The sequence below is a fragment of the Carcharhinus amblyrhynchos genome, chromosome 7 (genome assembly GCF_965287045.1).
Source record: "Carcharhinus amblyrhynchos chromosome 7, sCarAmb.v2.hapA, whole genome shotgun sequence".
Lineage (NCBI taxonomy): Eukaryota > Metazoa > Chordata > Chondrichthyes > Carcharhiniformes > Carcharhinidae > Carcharhinus > Carcharhinus amblyrhynchos.
In genome coordinates, this window is record NC_137330.1 from 116,156,198 (window position 1) to 116,175,893 (window position 19,696).

A 19,696-nucleotide genomic window follows, 5' to 3' on the forward strand; every position below is an offset into this window, starting at 1 on the left:
TGACACCATAAGACATCAGGGCAGAATTAGGCCACTCAGCCCATCGAATCTGCTCCGCAATTTAATCATTGCTGATATTTTTCTCATCCCCATTCTCCTGCCTTTCCCCCATAACCCCTGATCCCCTTTGTTAATCAAGAACCTATCTATCTCTGTTTTAAAGACACTTAATGACCTGGCCTCCACAGCCTTCTGCAGCAAACAGTTCCACAGATTCACCACTCTCTGGCTGAAGAAATTCCTCCTCATCTCTGTATTAAAGGATTGTCCCTTTAGCTTGATGTTGTGTCATTTGGTTCTAGTTTTTCCTACTAGTGGAAACATCCTCTCCATGTCTACTCTATCCAGGCCTCGTAGTATCCTTCAAGTTTCAATAAGATCCCCTTTACCGTTCCTCATATAGCAAGCTCTTCATTCCAGGGATCATGCTTGTGAACCTCCTCTGGACCCTTTCCTAGGCCAGCACATTCTTCCTTAGATACAGGTCCAAAACTGCTCATAATACTTCAAATGGGGTCTGACCAGAGCTTTATACAGCCTCAGAAATACATTCCTGCTCTTGTATTCTAACTCTCTCAACATGAATGCTAACATTGCATTTGCCTTCCTAACTGCTGTGTAAACCTACACGTTAACCTTAAGAGAATCTTGAACAATGACTCCCAAGTCCCTTTTTGCTTCAAATTTCCTAAGCATTTCCCCATTTAGAAAATAGTCTGTGCCTCTATTCCTCCTTCCAAAGTGCATAACCTCACAGTTTTCCACATTGTATTCCTTCTGCCACTTCTTTGCCCACTCTCCTAATCTGTCCAAGTCCTTCTGCAGCCCCCCTGCTTCCTCGATACCACCTATCCCTCTACATACCTTTGCATCATCTGCAAACTTAGGAACAGTGCCTCCTAACCGTTAATGTATATTGTGAAAAGTCATGGTCCCACTAGTCACCGGCTACCATCCTGAAAAAAATCTCTTTATCCCCACTCTCTGCCTTCTACCAGTCAGTCAATCCTTGAGCTTTGACAAAGGGTCATCTGGACTCGAAACATCAGTGCTTTTCTCCCCTTACAGATGCTGCCAGATAGAACCATAGAAAATTACAGCTCAGAAACAGGCCTTTTGGCCCTTCTTGTCTGTGCAGAACTATGTTTTGCCTAGTCCCACTGACCTGCACTTGAACCATATCCCTCCACACCCCTCTCTTCCATGAACCCATCCAAGTTTTTCTTAAATGTTAAAAGTGACCCCGCATTTACCACTTTATCCAGCAGCTCATTCCACACTCCCACCACTCTCTGCGTGAAGAAGTCCCCCCTAATATTCCCTTTAAACTTTTCTCCTTTCACCCTTAACCCATGCCCTCAGGTTTTTTTCTCCCCTAGTCTCAGTGGAAAAAGCCTGCTTGCATTCACTCTATCTATACCCATCAAAATCTTAAACAGATCTGCTGAGATTTTCCAGCATTTTCTCTTGGATTCAGAGTCTAGCATCTGTAGTAATTTGCTTTTAGCCAATCCTCTATCCATGCCAGGATCTTACCCTGAACACTACGGGCTCTTAAATTATTTAACAGTCTCCTGTGCAGCACAGTATCCCATTCAACCAAAGCACTTGCCCATTTGCCCAACATGCTCCCACAGTCTCTCCAGTTCTCCCAGTGTACTCTGAAAGTAACCCAGTAAGCTCACTGTCCGCAGTGTCACCCATTTGCCCAAAGTGCCCCCACAGTATCTACCCAGCCCTAAAGTTAAAATCTAGTCCTTTGCCAGTACATCCATCTGTGTACCAAAGACACATCTATAAGTGTTTCCCCTATTTTCAGTGAACCTAATTCAAGTAGAACAGTTTAAAACATTTATTAAATTTTTCAAGATACTAAAAGAAGAGTTTTGTTAGGCGGAAAGAATTCTGCTGGTTTTGGGAGTCTCGGGCAAGGGGGAATAGTATAAAATGTAGAGCCACAAAACACTGCTATGTACAAAGGCCAATAGATAAATGCAATTGGTGCTCGGTCAATTGCTAATTTAAAATCTGAGATTGATAGATTTTTGTTAGCCAGTGGTTTCAAGGGATATGAGGCAAAGGGAAGGTCTATGGATCTAGAGATGGAGGAATAGATTGGAGGGAGTTATCTGACCTCTTCCTGTTCCTTGGTACCTTTGATATTTGATTTGATTTATTATTGTCACATGTATTAGTATACAGTGAAAAATATTGTTTCTTGTGCACTACACGGATGAAGCATACCATTCATAGAGAAGGAAATGAGAGAGTGCAGAATGTAGTGTTATAGTCATAGCTAGGGTGTAGAGGAAGATTAACTTAATGCAAGTTAAGATCATTTAAAAGTCTGATGACAGCAGGGAAGAAGCTGTTCTTAAGTCGGTTGGTATGTGACCTCAGACTTTTGCATCTTTTTCCCGACAGAAGGTGGAATGTCCGGGGTGCGTGGGGTCCTTAATTATACTGGTTGCTTTTCTGCTGCATTCCTCTAAGACAATGAGGGTTGAGAGCATTTTTGTTGTCCCCTCTGATTGGAAGTCGCCAGCGTACTCTGTCCTTTGTCCCTCCCCTCAATAGCAAACTGAATACTTTTACAAGGAACCAAATAGCAGCTGAAGTGGATGACTTTCTTTGGGTAGTAAGTGAATTGGGAGCGATTCGGGAACAGAAACACCAGGAGCTGGCTGTGACTCAGTGGCTGGCATTCTCGCCTCTGAGTCAGGAGGTCCCACTCCAGAAACCTGAACACATATCCAGGCAGGAACTCCAGTTCAGCACCCCACCCGGTTACTGCCCTGAAGTGGGAAGTGATGTCTTTCACATCTGTGAAACTGAGGCCTAGTCTGCCATCTCAGGTGGACGTAAACTATCCTCTCAGGCACCAGTTTGAATATTGTCCTAGCCAATATTTACCACCTCACCAACACAGAAAGATATCACTTCGTTGCTTGTGGGACCCTGCTGTACAGAAATTAGCTGTGGGATTTCCTTATTACAGCAGTGTCTCTGCCTATATATGCCATGCTTGTGAACCCACCTCTCCACTCACCTAATGAAGGAGCAGCGCTCCGAAAGGTCGTGATACCAAATAAACCTGTTGGACTTTAACCTGGTGTTGTGAGACTTCTTACTGTGTGCACCCCAGTCCAACACTGACATCTCCACATCATATATTTCAAAAGTAGTTAATTGGCTGTAAAATGCTTGTCATAGTAAATGCAATTGGTGCTCGGTCAATTGCTAATTTAAAATCTGAGATTGATAGATTTTTGTTAGCCAATAGTTTCAAGGGATATGGGGCAAAGGGAAGGTCTATGGAGCTAGGGGTGGAGGGATAAATTGAAGGGGTTTTCTGACCTCTTCCTGTTCCTTGGTACCTTCTTGCATGTGGTTAGCCTCACTGGAAGTTCCACACCCGCTGTGACATGAGATCATGAGTGTGCTTGCACTGCCATCTAGTGACTATTTTATTGCTTGCATCCAATTGCTGTGCAACCAAAAAGTTTACAACCAGAAGGTGGCCAATGCTTATCTCACCAGAGAAGTAAAAGCATTTATTTTTGCCAAGTTCTGTATGTTAGCAGCTGCATTAATTCTTTACCCATCAATAATAGTTCCTGGCATGCTTGTTTGACACCTGTTGTGACACCGGTGGGTACACACAGTTTATCTGGATACCAGAGTGACTGCAGGCTGAGCTCCACTGTGATTTCCCCATTGGCCAAACAGCTGGTCACCACAGTGCCCGGGCTCACACACAAAGAATGGGCCTTTGGGTGAGATACAGAGTGCAGCTGCCTGTGGGAGCTTTACCATGCAGATCAATGAGGACAACAAACAAAAATACACTGAGGAAAGGCTGATTGTAAATGAGAGTAACAGAACTAAAAAAAACAAAAGACTGAGTGCTAGAAATCTGATGTAAAAACACAATGTTAGAACCAGGTCAGGCAGTGTATCGCGAGAGAGAAACAAGAGTTAACGGCCACAATAGGAGTGGCACAGTGGTAGTGTCAGCGCTGTTGCCTCACAGTGCCAGGGACCTGGGTTCGATTCCAACCTTGGGTCACTGTCTGTATGGAGTTTGCACATTCTCCCCGTGTCTGCATGGGTTTCCTCTGGGTGCTCCAGTTTTCTCCCACAGTCCAAAGATGTGCCGGTTGATTGGCCATGCTAAATTGACCCTTAGTGTTCGGGGGATTAGCAAAGTAAATAAGCGAGTTTATGGGGATAGAGCCTGGGTGGGATTGTGGTTGATGCAGGCTTGATGGGCCAAATGGCCTCCTTCTGCACTGTAGGGAATCTACAATTCTATGAACAGTGACACTGTCCACAGGCCAGAGAGTGGGTGGCAGCTATACGTGGCTCTTTTCAGGGGCCCTGATGGTTTCAAACCCCAATCAGGCACACACCTGTCCGCCTTCAGAATTACATAAGAACATAAGAAATAGGAGCAGGAGTAGGCCATCTAGCCCCTCAAGCCTGCCCCGCCATTCAATAAGATCATGGCTGATCTGATAGTGGTTCAGTTCCATCCTCTGTGAGAAGAAGTTCCTCCTCAACTCTGTTCTAAATTGACTCCCCCTTATTTTGAGGCTGTGCCCTCTTGTGTTGTTTCCTTTCTAAGTGGAAATAACCTCTCTGCCTCTAACTTATCCAGCCCCTTCATTATCTTATATGTCTCTATAAGATCTCCCCTCAGCCTTCTAAACTCCAACGAGTACAGGCCCAATCTACTCAATCTCTCCTCATAAGCTAACCCCTCATCTCCGGTATCAGCCTGGTGAACCTTCTCTGTACTCCCTCCAAGGCCAATATATCCTTTCGCAAATGAGGGAACCAAAATTGCACACAGTACTCCAGTTGCGGCCTCACCAGTGCCTCGTACAGTTGCAGCAAGACCTCCCTGCTTTTATATTCTATCCCCCTCACTATAAAGGCCAACATTCCATTCGCCTTCTTGATCACCTGCTGCACCTGGAGACTGGGTTTTTGCGATTCGTGCACAAGGACCCCCATGTCCCTCTGCACAGAAGCATGTTATAATTTTTCACCAATTAAATAATAGTCCATTTTACTATTATTTCTTCCAAAGTGGATAACCTCACACTTGCCAACGTTATATTCCATCTGTCAGATCCTCGCCCACTCTTTTAGGCTATCCAAATCTCTCTGCAGACTTTCCACATCCTCCACGCAATTCACTTTCCCAGTCATCTTTGTGACATCAGCAAATTTTGTAACCCTACACTCGATCCCCTTCTCCAGATTGTCTATGTATATGGTAAACATTTGAGGCTCCAGCACCGATCCCTGCGGCACACCACTAGTCACCAACTGCTAACCGGAAAAGCACCCATTTATTCCAACCCTCTGCTTCCTGTTAGATAACCAATCCTCAATCCATGCTAAGACTCCATGTACCTTAACCTTTTGCAGCAACCTTTTGTGAGGCACCTTATCGAACGCCTTCTGGAAATCTAAAAACACCATATCCACCACTTCTCCTCTGACAACCGCACTCATTATATCTTTATAAAAATCCAATAAATTCGTCAAACTCGACTTTCCCTTCATGAATCCTTGCTGCATCTGCTTGTTTGAACCATTCTTTTCCAGGTGTCCTGCTATTTCTTCTTTAATGATGGATTCCAGCATTTTTCCAACTACGGACATTAAGCTAACCGGCCTGTAGTTACCCGCCTTTTGTCTACTTCCTTCTTTAAACAGTGGCGTCACATTAGCTGTTTTCCAATCATAAGAACATAAGAAATAGGAGCAGGAGTAGGCCATCTAGTCCTTCAAGCCTGCCCCGCCATTCAATACGATCATGGCTGATCTGTCGTGGCTCAGTTCCACATTCCCGCCCTCTCCCCATAACCCTTAATTCCCTCTCTTATCAAAAACCCATCAACCCGCGTCTTAAAAATATTTAGCGAGGCAGCCTCCACCACTTCAACGGGCAGAGAATTCCAGAGATTCACCACCCTTTGAGTGAAGAAGTTCCTTCTCAACTCCATTCTAAACCGCCCCCCTTTTATCTTGAGGCTGTGCCCCCTAGTCCTACTGTCTTTTTTGAGCGGGAAGAGTCTCTCCACCTCTATCCTATCCATCCCATTCATCATCTTATACGTCTCAATGAGATCTCCCCTCATTCTTCTGAACTCTAACGAGTACAAGCCCAGTTTATTCAGCCTCTCCTCATAGCTCAACCCCCTCAACTCCGGTATCAGCCTAGTAAACCTCCTCTGCACTCCCTCCAAGGCCAAAATATCTTTGCGCAGGTGCGGCGCCCAAAACTGCACACAGTACTCCAGCTGCGGCCTCACCAATGCCCTATACAGCTGCAGCAAGACCTCCCTACTTTTATATTCAATCCCCCTCGCTATGAAGGCCAGCATCCCATTCGCCTTCCTGACCACCTGCTGCACCTGCAAGCTGGGTTTTTGCGACTCATACACAAGGACCCCGAGGTCCCTCTGCACTGTCGCCTGCTGCAGTTTTTCGCCCCGTAAGTAAAAGTCCTTCCTACCATTCTTCCTACCAAAGTGGACCACCTCACACTTGCCAACATTAAATTCCATTTGCCATTTCCTGGCCCATTCGCCCAGCCTATCTAGATCCTTCTGCAGACTCTCCACACCCTCCGCACAATTTGCCGTTCCCCCAATCTTGGTGTCATCAGCAAATTTCGACACCCTACACTCGGTTCCCTCCTCCAGATCATCTATATCAACTGGCATCTCCCCAGAGTCCAGCAAATTTTGATAAATTGCAACTGACGCATCTGCTATTACTTCTGCCATTTCTTCTAGTAGCCTGGGATGCATTCCATCCAGGCCCGGGGACTTGTCTACTTTTAGTCCCATTAGCCTACCGAGCACTACCTCTTTTGTAATAGTAATTGTTTTAAGGTCCACACCCCCTACAGTCCCACGACCGTCAATTTTCGGTAAGCTATTTGTGTCCTCTATCGTGAAGGCCGACACAAAAAAACTTGTTTAAGGTCTCTGCCATTTCCTCGTTTCCCATTATTAAATCCCCCTTCTCGTCTTCTAATGGTCCAACATTTGTAGCCACTCATTTCCTTTTTATATATTTGTAAAAACTTTTACTGTCAGTTTTTATATTTTGTGCTAGTTTAACATAGAACACTACAGCACAAACAGGCCCTTCAGCCCACAAGTTGCACCAATCACATCTATACCTACCAAGCCATAGAACTATCTGTAACTTCCAATGCCATTAGATCCCATATACTCATCCAGAAGTCTTTTAAAAGACCCCAGCGAGTTTGCCTCTACCACCACCGATGGCAGCCGATTCCACTCACTCACCAACCTCTGAGTGAAAAATTTTCCCCTAACATCCCCTCTGTACTTGCTTCCCAGCACCTTAAACCTGTGTCCTCTCGTAGCGACCATTTCAGCCCTGGGAAATAGCCAGGGCTATTTAGTTTCATAATCTATCTTTCCTTTCTTTATTGCTTTCTTAGTAGTTCTTTGTTGTTTTTTAAAGCTTTCCCAATCTTCTAGTTCCCTACTAGTTTTGGCCACTCTGTACGCATTGGTTTTTAATTTAATACTCTCCTTTATTTCCTTAGTTATCCACGGCTGGTTATCCCTTTTCTTACATTCCTTCTTTATCACCGGAATATATTTTTGCTGAGTACTGAGAGAAATCTCCTTAAAAATCCTCCACTGTTCCTCAGCCGTCCTACCAACTAGTCTGTGCTCCCAGTCTACATGAGCCAATTCCGCCCTCGTCCTATTGTATTCCCCTCTGTTCAAGCAGAGGACACTGGTTTGGGACCCTACTTTCTCACCCTCCATCTGTATTAGAAATTCAACCACATTGTGATCACTCATTCCAAGAGGATCCCTCACAAGAAGATCTTTAATTTTACCTGTCTCATTACACAGGACCAGATCCAAGATAACTCGTTCCCTCGTAGGTTCTGTAACATACTGTTCGAGGAAACTATCCCGACAGCATTCTAAGAGCTCTTCCTCAAGTCCACCGTGTCTGACTTGAGTCAACCAATGCAGATTAAAATCCCCCATGATTATTGCCAGGATCTTCAGGATGCAGATCGCACCACTAATCCGAGGACCAGCAGCTCTTCAGCTGCAGCAGTGCCACTGGGAGCAGTGGCTAATGCCTGGACTGCAGGAGACCCAAGATGAGGGGGATTAGGGTGGCCAATTAGGCAGTCTCTGACAAAGGGGTTGGCAGGAGGGGGTGGGGGGGCGGGGTTTGTTCTCTTCCTACAAAGGGGCAGGTAAAGACCTTTGCTGGAAGCAGGACATGAGGCCTTTGTTGCTGGTAGTGGATGTGGGGGGTTGGTGGTGGGGGGGTTGGTGGTGGGGGGTGTGAGAGAGAGAGAGAGGAGCTAGGATGGGAGTGGGTGGCATGGGGAATGAGACTGGAGTGGAAGGGAGTACTCAGGTAGGTTAGTGGCGCCCAACCAGTGAAGGGGGCCATTGAAGGAAACACTAACAATCTCCCCCGCCCCATCGCCTGACTTTCCCGCCCAAGGGCGGGGCATGTTCAGTCGTCAGACCTCCTCTCTGCCGCTGACCCCTCACCAAGCCGTAAATTGCAGCCAGGACAGGAAGTAGCTATGAATTGATAGTCTAACGCCTCGAATGGGCCGAGTGTGAGTGGACCCCCAGACCTGGCCTACTGCCCTTCAATCACAGTGAGGTCAAGGGCGGGTGGACCCTCGGACACACAGCGGGATCGCAGGCAGGCAGAGAGGCAGAAGGAAAATCACCTGCAGAACCTTACAGAGTCTCAGAATGATGCAAAGATGCTGACCCAGCTTTGTGGTGAGGTTAACCAGTCTGAACAGATTTAATCAAGGGTACAGTGGCTTCATTGGTAATACATGATGGAGAGTTGGGGGATTTGGGGAGCAGCAATCACCCAGATACTAACTGTTTCTCTGGCCCTCTCTCATGGTTTACAGCAGTGTTGAAACAAGCAGTGGTTATCTGAGCACAGACTCTGCTGCCCGGAGCAATGTCAGGACCTGCAAGCTTTCTTCACCTGAACTCAGGTAAGACTTTCTTTGCTATTCTGAGAATAGATTATAAAAGTTAAAGTTTATTTATTGGTCACAAGTAAGTACATTAACACTGCAATGAAGTTACTGTGAAATTCCCCTAGTTTCTGGCACCTGTTTTGGGTCAATGCATCTAACCAGCATGTCTTTCGGACTGTGGGAGGAAACCGGAGCACCCGGAGGAAACCCATGCAGACACAGGAAGAATGTGCAGACTCTGCACAGACAGTGACCCAAGCCAGGAATCGAACCCGGGTCCCTGGTGCTGTGAGGCAGTAGCGCTAACCACTGTGGCACTGTGCCTCCCCGAGTATTAAATCAGAAAACACAGAAAGAGGCCATTTGGTCTATTATACTCACAGAGTTATCCAGTCCCCTGTTTTTATCCTATAATCTTGTAACTTTTTTTTTCCTTTTCAAGTGACTTTTGAATCTGTTTCTTTTTCTTTATTCTTTCATGGAATTTGGGCATTACTGGCAAGGCCAGCATTCATTGCCCAGCCCTATTGCCCTTGAACTGAGTGGTTTGTGATACCATTTCCAAGGGCAAGTAAGACTCAACCACATTGCTGTGGATCTGGAGTCACTTTTAGGCAGGTTTCCATCCAAAAGGCGTTAGTGAATCAGAGGTTTTTACCACAATTGACGATAGCTTTGTAGTCATCATAACTGAGACCAGCTTTTAACTCCAGATTTATCAAATGAATTTAAATGCCCAGGTGGGATTTGAACTTACATCACTAGACCATTAGCCCAGGCCTTTGAATTACTTGTCCAGTGACATTACGCTATGAGAGGACACAGGTTTAAGGTGCTGGGGAGTAGGTACAGAGGAGATGTCAGGGGTAAGTTTTTCACTCAGAGGGTGGTGAGTGAGTGGAATCAGCTGCCGTCGGTGGTGGTAGAGGTGAACTCGCTGGGGTCTTTTAAAAGACTTCTGGATGAGTACATGGGATTTAATGGGATTGAGAGTTATAGATAGGCCTTGTAGGTATGGATATGATCTGTGCAACTTGTGGGCCGAAGGGCCTGTTTGTGCTGTAGTCTTCTATGTTCTATTACCAATACACCATGTTCTCTCCCATGCTTTTAGTTCGTGGATTCCAAATAGAATCATACAGTGCATAAGAGGCCCTTCAGCCCATTGATTCTGCAGCGACATGTGAGAAACACCTGACCTCCCACCTAATCCTATTTGCCAGCACTCGGCCCGTAGTCTTATGACAGAAAAACTCAAATGTTCTCCTCGTCTCACCTGTGGACCAAGACATGACAGAGCATATGGTCCTCATGTTTGCTTCCCTATCTGCTTCAAGCAGACTAAACTGCAGCAAGTTGGCCTGGCTAGTCACAGGGTATCTGTTACAATTTCAGCTGAGCCACTCTCAATGGAAATAGTGCACAGTTCTCCTGGGAGGAATCTGGTTCACAAGGCCGAGGGAACATTCAGTCTGAAAATTAGCCTGTAACACCATAGGAAACAGGGTAGGCAATCTGGAACCCTCCTGGACATGGATGAGCAACACTGTTCATGTGTAAAACAGCAGCAGTGCTGCAGTGATGTTTCTGCATTAGAACACGGCACTAATGGAGAGGAGGTGCAAAGAACGGGAGGAACAGGCCTGGCCTGGGCTGCAGACAAAACCTCATCCTGTGTGATTGAGCAACTAAAGAAAAGGACAGCTGTAACTGATCACAGATCCATGCATTAAAGTTAGTTGGAAGTGAAGTCAGTTAAGAAGAAAGATATTTACATAATTCATGTAGTGCATTCAGTATGTTTGAGTTTGCTGACATTACCATCCAGGAACGCTAGCAAGCTGTGACCATGGCAGCTTCATCATCACAGCCTGTCATAGTACTTGTATTACTCATTAGTGCTCCCAGCACAACACACAAACTCAAACAAACAGCAGTCAATAAGGTAGTCCCAAGCAAAGCTATTACCAAACAGCAAAGTTATCACCAAACCTGTGGAGAAATGCTCACCCCAGCATCCCCACAAAAATCATTCTCTAACCCCTAACTCCTCTGACCCCACCCCAAGAGAAAAATCATTGTTGCCATTCAGTTATTTCACTTTCATTTTGTCTGTGCGCTTTCATTTATTTGATACAAAAATGTAAAGGTAACAGTTCTTCAAAGTCTCCAAAATGCCAGCTCAGCCTTCGACCCACTGGAGGAAAGGGTGTTTGACAGCAGCATTTCAAATCCGAGACTAAGATCACTTTTCCCTGCCAGCTGGGATCCCCATAAGTGTATATGTCTTAGAGACTTCAACAACCCACAGCAGACACCTTGAAGCACTGGAAAAATACTGCCAGCCAGCAGTGCCTTCGCAAATTCTTCCAAATCTGGTGGCAAGAAAGGCAGTCGAACAACAGCATCCTCTTGCAAGCCAATCTTACCCAGTATCGAAGAGCTAATCACTCAGCGTCAGCTCCACTGGGCAGTTTGTATGCCTGAGTCCACATTTCTGAAGCAACTGCTCCACTCAAATCTCAGTCACGGCAAGAGACTCCCCGGAGGACAATGTTTTATGGATATCCCCAAAACATCCCTAGAAAAGTTAAACATCCCTGCTGATCCATCAGAGGTCCTGGCTTGTTGATCTTAGAATCCATAGGATCCTTACTGTGCAGAAGGAGGCCATTTGGCGCATCAAGTCTGCACCGACCACAATCCCACCCAGGCCCTATCACCATAACCCCTTGTATCTATCCTGCTGATTCCCCTCTGACACTAGGGTCAATTTAACATGGTCAATCCACCTAACCCACACATCTTTGGACTGTGGAAGGAAATTGGAGTACCTAGAGGAAACCCACGCAGACATGGGGAGAACATGCAGAATCCATACAGACGTTTACTCAAGCCGGTAATCAAACATGGGTCCCTGACACTGTGAGGCAGCAGTGCTAACCACTGTGCCACCATGCCGCCCTTCTGAGACAAGTGCTGTCCTTTAGGGAAGAAAGTCTGCCATCCTTACCTGATCTGGTCTACAAGTGACTCCAGAGCCACAGCAATGTGGTTGACTCCTGACGTCCTCGGTTCAAGGGTAATTAGGGCTGGGCACCAAATACTGGCCTTGCCAGCGGCACTGGTATCCCATGAAAGAAGAAAGAAGTTGGAATGAGGCAGTAAGGTCCACCGATTCTAAGGTGACAAGAGCAATGAGTAGGTCAGTGCTTTGGGTGGGACCTTCTGTCAGGGCCCAGATAGGGGTTTCCAACTCTGGAACAGCATCAAACAGCCCAACCCCGCCATCGATTCAACTTCTTGACACTGTGCCTTCCTGTACCAATTGGGAAAGTATCATGTTTTTTGTTATCCAATTGGGCAAACTTTGCAGTCAAATTGCTTTTTTTTTCACCATCTCTCAGTTTTACCTCCTTCTCCTTAGGTCAGTCCCTCGAGTTTGAGGGTGACTTGCTTCCGCTCAGTTTGATGAGTTCTTTGATAAGTCCAATTCAAAGCCAATGCACCAAACTTGCCCAGGTCACAAGCTGACCCAGTGAAAAGGCAGGAGCTAATAAAAGCAGTTTGATTCTTCTGCTGTGCATTTCCAGCACTCCCTGCACCAGAAATTGCTGCATGATAGATCATCCACTTGTGAAAACCTGAATCACACTGAGTTCCGCAGTCTCTTTCACTCGGGAAATAAAATAATTATTTTCAATGGCTTCATGGACTCACTGCTCTGCATTAACTTTCTTATTTCATCTACCTTTTAGGAAGGTAATAAACTGTATTGAATTTTTAATGTTTGAATATTCTTTTCACCCAGCTTGTCTCCAAGCGTTGGCTCATCCATTCCTCTGACTGGTGATGGACAGACTGATGCCGACATTCTGGCATTCGTTCGAGCAAGACAAAACCTCATGCAGAAGAAAGGTGAGGCCAATGTGTGAACGTAACTTTCAGGAAAAGGGTCGAGAGCGAAGGGGGAGTGGAGCCACACAATGACTGGGATATTACAGCCACACTCGCCCCAAAACCAGAAAATCCCACTCAAAGTCAACAAACCATCCCATGGTCCACCCCTCGCCCACTCTGATTCCCGTGGCGGGCAGAATGGGAATATTCGCCCCAGTGTGAACAAAATGCGTAGGTTGTTCATCGCAGGATGGCACGCTGGCACAATGGTCAGCACTGCTGATGCACAGTGCCAGGGACCCGAGTTCAAGTCCAGCCTTGGATCACTGTCTGTGTGTAGTTTGCACATTCTCCTCGTGTCTGTGCGGGTTCCCTTCGGGCACTCCAGTTTCCTCCCACAGTCCAAAGATGTGCAGGTTAGGTTGATTGGCCATGCTAAATTGACCCCAGTGTCATGGGACTAGCAGGGTAAATATCTGAGGTCATGGGAACAGGACCTGGGTGGGATTGTGGTCAGTACAGACTTGATGACCTCCTTCTGCACTGTAGGGATTCTATGTTACAGGGGGTGCTAACTGCGACTTCTGGTGCTAACCCTTCCCAAAGTAAGCAGAGTGAGTGGGAGGTGACCTAACCAATAAACTGGGCCGGCAATCAGACCAACAGTGGCATGTCTCAGGCACCCAGCAGAGGGAGCAGACTGTAAAATACAGCAGAAAGTTCTAATAATGCAGGGTCACTGAGTCCTCTCTCCACACTGGAAAGATGGTGCTCATCCATTGGAGAGAATCTGATAAATGTTCAGAACATCCTTCAGATGTTCACAAATCCAGGCCACGGCCTTCATATATGCTCCAATTGAGCGGGACACCAGATCCCAATGCTTGGTGTCGCTGATCTCCAAGCTGTACTCCACAGAAGCTGCCGCAGACAGCCAGGACACAGCTCATTAGTGGTCTTGCTGTTCAAAAGTTTTTTTTTGTTCTTTCGTGGGACATTGGCCTCGCTGACTAGCCAGCATTTATTTCTCTAGTTACCCTTGGAAGGCAATTGAGAGTCAGCCACATTGCTGTGGCTCTGGAGTCACATGTAGGCCAGACCGGGTAAGGACGGATGTTGTATAAACTGGATTATCGGTTCCCCACCCCTTGTCGAAACTTATAGTTTGAATAGTTTGTTTAACAGTAACTGGGCCAATGATTTCCCACATAATGCTTCCCATTATACCTATTTCACACAGAGGGTGGTGTCTGGAACGAGCTGCCAGAGGTAGTAGTAGAGGCAGACACAATTTTCTCTTTTAAAAAGTGTTTAGATATGTTACATGAATAAGTTGGGTGTCGGCGGATATGGGCCAAATGTGGGCATTTGGGACTAACTTAGGGGTTAAGAAATGGACAAGGTGGGCTGAAGGGCCTGTTTCTATGCTGCAAACCTCTATGACTCTATTATACCTTTTCTAAAGTGCTGTAAAATGAACAATATAGAGGGTTTTTTTAAATCATAAATTAAACTAAATAACACCCCAAGAAAACTACCTAATCTCCCTCTTGATAGTTCATTAAAAATCCAATGCAGTGCATCTGTGTAACCATGATCATTAACTCCAACTCACTTTATAAAAATATACTTTTAATTAATTTCTAACACTCGTTTGGCAGGCATTGCCCCTTCTTCCCTTGTGATTTTGTTTGTCTTTCCCACTCTCCTTATCACATTACGATTTGGTTTATTGCCTTAGATATTAACTGTGCGGGTTGTTAGCAAATCACAGTTTAGTTTGTTGCCATATCAGATCACAACTGAGCATTAATGTAGTGAGTTTAAACTAGTCATGCTGAAATGGGAAGGAAGCATCCACTTAAAACATTGTTTTATATGTTGAGGTGGAGTTTGAATTTTTTTTTGTTTTAAAAGCAGAAAAGTTGGCAGCATTTTTCTTGCTCAGTTTTTTGCTGTGTTGTTTTATTTTCTTGCCATTATTGTTACACAAGACTTGACAATGACGGGCTTTTCAATCCCAGGGATGGGGGACATCACAGCTAAAACCAATACCACCCTCAACCCCAATTGGACTCTCCAGCTGAAATCAGTAAATTTAGCTCAGACGCACCAGTCTTCAACCTCACTGACGCCAGTTGAAATATACGCACCTTTGTCTTAGCTGAGGTCAGTAAGAAGTCTCACAACACCAGGTTAAAAATGTGGTGTTGTGAGACTTCTTATTATGCTTACCCCAGTCCGACGCCAGTATCTCCACATCATGATATAAGTCAGCACAGACTGGTGACGTCCGGCTGGTTTGTATGGTTCAGTGGCACTTTGCGTTTTCCAACCAAGCAATTAGGGACTGGCAGTAACAGGATGGAGGGTGGTGGTTGTGAGTGGGAATGTGGGGGAGCTTGGTGGGGAGGTGGGGGGAGTTTCTTTTGCAAGAGTTGAATCTCTTGGAGATCACCGAAATGGGGTTTGACAAAGCTTGTTAGTCTGCAGCATTCAGACCGTTGCACTGCAGTGAGAATTCCCATTAGGTACATACACAGGATTGATAGCTCAGGAAGTGAGGCAGCAATCAGGTTATTCATACATTGAGGATCTGAATTTTCCATTTGCCCAGCTGATATCTGTCTGAGAACAGATGGTGTTATCACGAGTATGCTTCAGTGCTTTGCTTTCTAATTTGTCACAAGCCTCCAACACTCAGTAAACATTGGTGCGTTATTAAAGAGATGACAAATTTTAAATAGACAAAATATGTTAAAGGACTGCACTGCACAGTGGCACAGTGATTAGCACGGCTGCCTCACAGCACCAGGGACCCAGGTTCAATTCTGGTCTCAGGTCACTATCTTTGTGGAGTTTGCACATTCTCCCTGTGTCTCCATGGGTTTCCTCCGAGTGCTCTGGTTTCCACCCACAGTACAAAGGTGTGTGGGTTAGGTTGATTGACCATGCTAAATTGCCCCTAGTGTCAGGGGACTAGCAGGGTAAATGAGGGTTATGGGAATAGGGCCTGGGTGGGATTGTTGTCGGTACAGGATGGGTCGAACGGCCTCCCTCTGAACTGCAGAGATTCTATGGATTCTATGGATAAATTGCCCTTCAGTGACCCAAACTCTGTAGGTTAGGGAATTAGCAGAGTGAATACATGGGGTTATGAGGATAGAGCTTGTGTAAGATGCTCTGTCAGAGACTCGGTGCAGACAAGATGGACCAAATGGCCTCCTCCTGCACTGTAGGGATTCTATGACATTCTAACATGACGTTTCTTTTGAATTGACAGATTTTTTTTCCACTATATTCCCTGATCTTTTCAACTTTGGGCAGCTCCCTGCCCTTGTGAAGAGCTAAATGAGGGATTTCTGGGGCAAGATTGACTTCGGGTGATGTGCCTGCTTAAATTTGGAATAAATTTGAAGCTCTGTCACACAGATTATAATCCTATAGCTTTAACTGTACATGATAACAACATATAGTTAAATGTTCCAAGGCAGTTCTCAAGAGCCCAATCAGATAAAAACTGACACCATCCCGAAGAAAGAGATGATAGGCAGATGCTGGGTCAAAAGGTAGATTATATATAAGTAGTGTTGCAAAGGAGGAGAGAGGTGGTGAAACAGGGAATTCCAGGGAAAGAAATTGGAAAGAAATGCGCGTGGCCAAATGTGGAAAAATGCAGAGTTCCTGGAAGGTTGTAGGATTGGAAAAGCCTACAGCAATAGGGAGGGGCAAGGCCCTGTAGGGCTGGGTTACAATTTTTGATTTGATTTATTATTGTCACATGTATTGGGATACAGTGAAAAGTATTGTTTCCTGCATGCTGCGCAGACAGAAACATACTGTTCATAGAGTACCTTGGGGAGAAGGAAAGGAGAGGATGCAGTCACAGATAGAGTGAAGAGAAAGATTAACTTCATAGGAGGTAAGTCCATTCAAAAGTTTGACAGCAGCAGGGAAGAAGTTGTTCTTGAGTTGATTGGTAGGTGACCTCAGACTTTTGTATCTTTTTCCTGATGGAAAAGGCTGACAGAAAGTGGTAGAATTTTCCCGTACCATGGGAACTGTAACGGGCAGGAGACGGACCATGCAAAGACCTGTTGACCTTGGGCAGGATTTTCTAACCTTGGAGCAAGCGTGGCCAGAAAATCTCGCTCAACATGTCCAGATTGCATGGGGGTCCTTGATTAAGCTGGCTGTTTTCCCAGGCAGTGGGGAAGTGTAGACTGAGCCAGTGGATGGGAGGCTGGTTTGTGTGATGGACTCTTTGTAGTTCCTTGCAGTGTTGGGCGGAGCAGGAGCCATACCAAGCTGCGATACAACCAGAAAGAATGCTTTCTATGGTGTAAAAGTTGGTGAGAGTCGTAGCAGGCATGCCAAATTTCCCCAGCGACAGTAGAGGCATTGGTGGGCTTTCTTAACTTAGTGTCAGCATGCAGGGACCAGGACAGATTGTTGGTGATCTGGACACCTAAAAACTTGAAGCTCTTGACCATTTCCACTTCATCCCGATTGATGTAGACAGGGGAGTGTTCTCCACTACATTTCTTAAAGTCGATGACTATCTCTTCGTTTTGTTGACATTGAGGGAGAGATTATTGTTGCTGCACCAGTTCACCAGATTCTCTCATTCCTGTACTCTGTCCCATCATTGTTTGAGATCCGACCCACTATGGTGGCATCGTCAGCAAGCTTGAAAATCGACTTGGAGCAGAGTTTGACCATGCAGCCATAGGTGTATAATTTTAAACAGGAGCTAGTGTAAGTCAGCAACCAGAGAGGGACCTGGTAAAGCAGCAGAGATTTGGATTTTATAAAGTGTTCAAGATGAGAGGCTGAGCAGGAGAGTAATTCAGTTGTTGAGAGTGGAGGCAGGAGAAGCATAGCTGAACATTTCAGCCACAGATGGGTTCAGGCAGGGTGGAGGTAGATATTAGTACAAAGGTGATCTTTGTAATGGAGAGGATATGTCCAAGAAGGTAACAAGAGAAAAACAATATGGAATATGAGCATGAACTAGTCTGGTCTATAAAAAAGATTGTAAAATAGTTTCCAACGATACAAAAAGGACGAAAGGAGCTAAAGTAAACTTTTGTCCCTTAGAGGCAGAGACATTAGACTGAATGAAGAAATTGCGGACACGTTGAACAAATATTTTGCACAATCAGACACAAATTACAGACCAGAAATCAAGGGAACCCAATGGGTGAGGAACTTGAGAGTGTTTATTATTCTTTAATGCAATGTCAGCATCACTGACTAGGCCAACATTTGTGGCCCATCCCTAACTGTCCTTGAGAAGATAGTGAGCTGCCTTTTTAAACAACTGCAGTCCATGTGGTGGAGGTACACCTGCAGTGCTGTCAGAATCAGAGTTCAAGGATTTTGACCTAACAACAGTGAAGAAACGATGATATAATTCCGAATCAGAATAGAACCATAGAATCCCTACAATGTAGAAGGAGGCATTCGGCCCATTGAGCCTGTACCCACTCTCCGAAAGAGCATCCCATCTGTAACCCCATGGCCAATCCACCTAACCTGCACATCTTTGGACACCAAGGGGCAATTTAGCTTGGTCAATCCATTTAACCTGCACATCTTTAGACAGTGGGAGGAAACCAGAGCACCCAGAGGAAAGCCACGTAGACATGGAGAACCACACCGACAGTCATGCAAGGCGGGATTCAAATCATAGCGCTGTGAGGCAACAGTGCTAACCACTGTGCCGCCCTCAAATGGTGTGCCACTTAGAGGGGATCTTGCAGATGGTGATGCTGCCATGTGTCTGCTGCTCTTGTCCTTCTACGTACAAGGTCCAAACTGGCAAAATGCTACAACCCTTCCTTGCCCTTAGCACCTGAGACTTTCAATGTCCCCATCCCCTACCCATTTAATTGTTCCAGTCTCTAGTTATCCCTCCCAATAACTGGATAATTGATCCTGATCCTGTTCTTTCGTAACACATGCTCAGCTGAGCTTATCACGGTGTAACATAGACAGAGTTAATTGAGATGTACGGCAATCATTGTACATGTTATACTGTTGGTTTACAATGTTTACCAGAATAGATACTTCTCATAGCCAGGAGGAAGTGACCCTGAGCAACAAGGGCATTATATTGTGTACGGTGACAGAGGTTATGTAATAATGTTGCAGAAAGTGCATATTAAGCAGTTTGCCAGAAACAAGCTTTTCGAATGAGATATTTACTGTGTATAACAAGACTACATTACGCAGAAGGAAATTACGGACACCTGATTCAGTGTAAGCCCTTTCTTATTGCACAGAATAGCATTTTTACATCTTCAACCCTTTCATAATGTTCTTTGAAATGGAGACTTCTGAATTCATTCCATTTATTGCTAAAATTAGCATGCTGTTTTTGCTTACATCTTGACCAATATCCAAAAGTTAAAGATTATCTTTAACTCAGCAAAACTCAATCAATCACTTATTTAAATACATAGTTAAAATAGATGGTCTGTAAAATGCATTAGTGACTCAGCTATAATGTTAACTCATTAAAATATTCTGCCTAAATAGACAACCCATTCTTTCAGCAGGAACTTAAAAGCAAATTAACAGGGTAAATCTTGACTTGGTGCACTAGTATAAGAAGAATGAAAGTGATTCAGCAGCATATATTGTGATATTAATTTTCATTGACCTCACTGGAGAGAGATGTCAGACAGGTTGCCATCTCTCCCTCTCTCTCTCGCTCCTGACTCAGAACATTGGCTCTATTCTCTC

At 45.2% G+C, this 19,696-nt stretch overlaps 1 protein-coding gene across 4 annotated transcripts in view; it reads left to right on the forward strand.

Annotated features, from left to right (window-relative positions):
* kif6 (kinesin family member 6) overlaps positions 1 to 19,696 on the forward strand; it is a 430,254-nt gene that overhangs the window by 408,985 nt on the left and 1,573 nt on the right. The window contains exons 20-21 of one of the 4 annotated variants that reach the window (XM_080192988.1): positions 8,972 to 9,061; positions 12,858 to 12,964. In XM_080192988.1, the coding sequence (XP_080049114.1) occupies positions 8,972 to 9,061; positions 12,858 to 12,964 (197 nt within the window). Of the gene's footprint in view, positions 1 to 8,971; positions 9,062 to 12,857; positions 12,965 to 19,696 lie in introns of those variants that run through there. The other 3 variants (XM_080192989.1, XM_080192991.1, XM_080192990.1) reach the window with 3 other exon arrangements.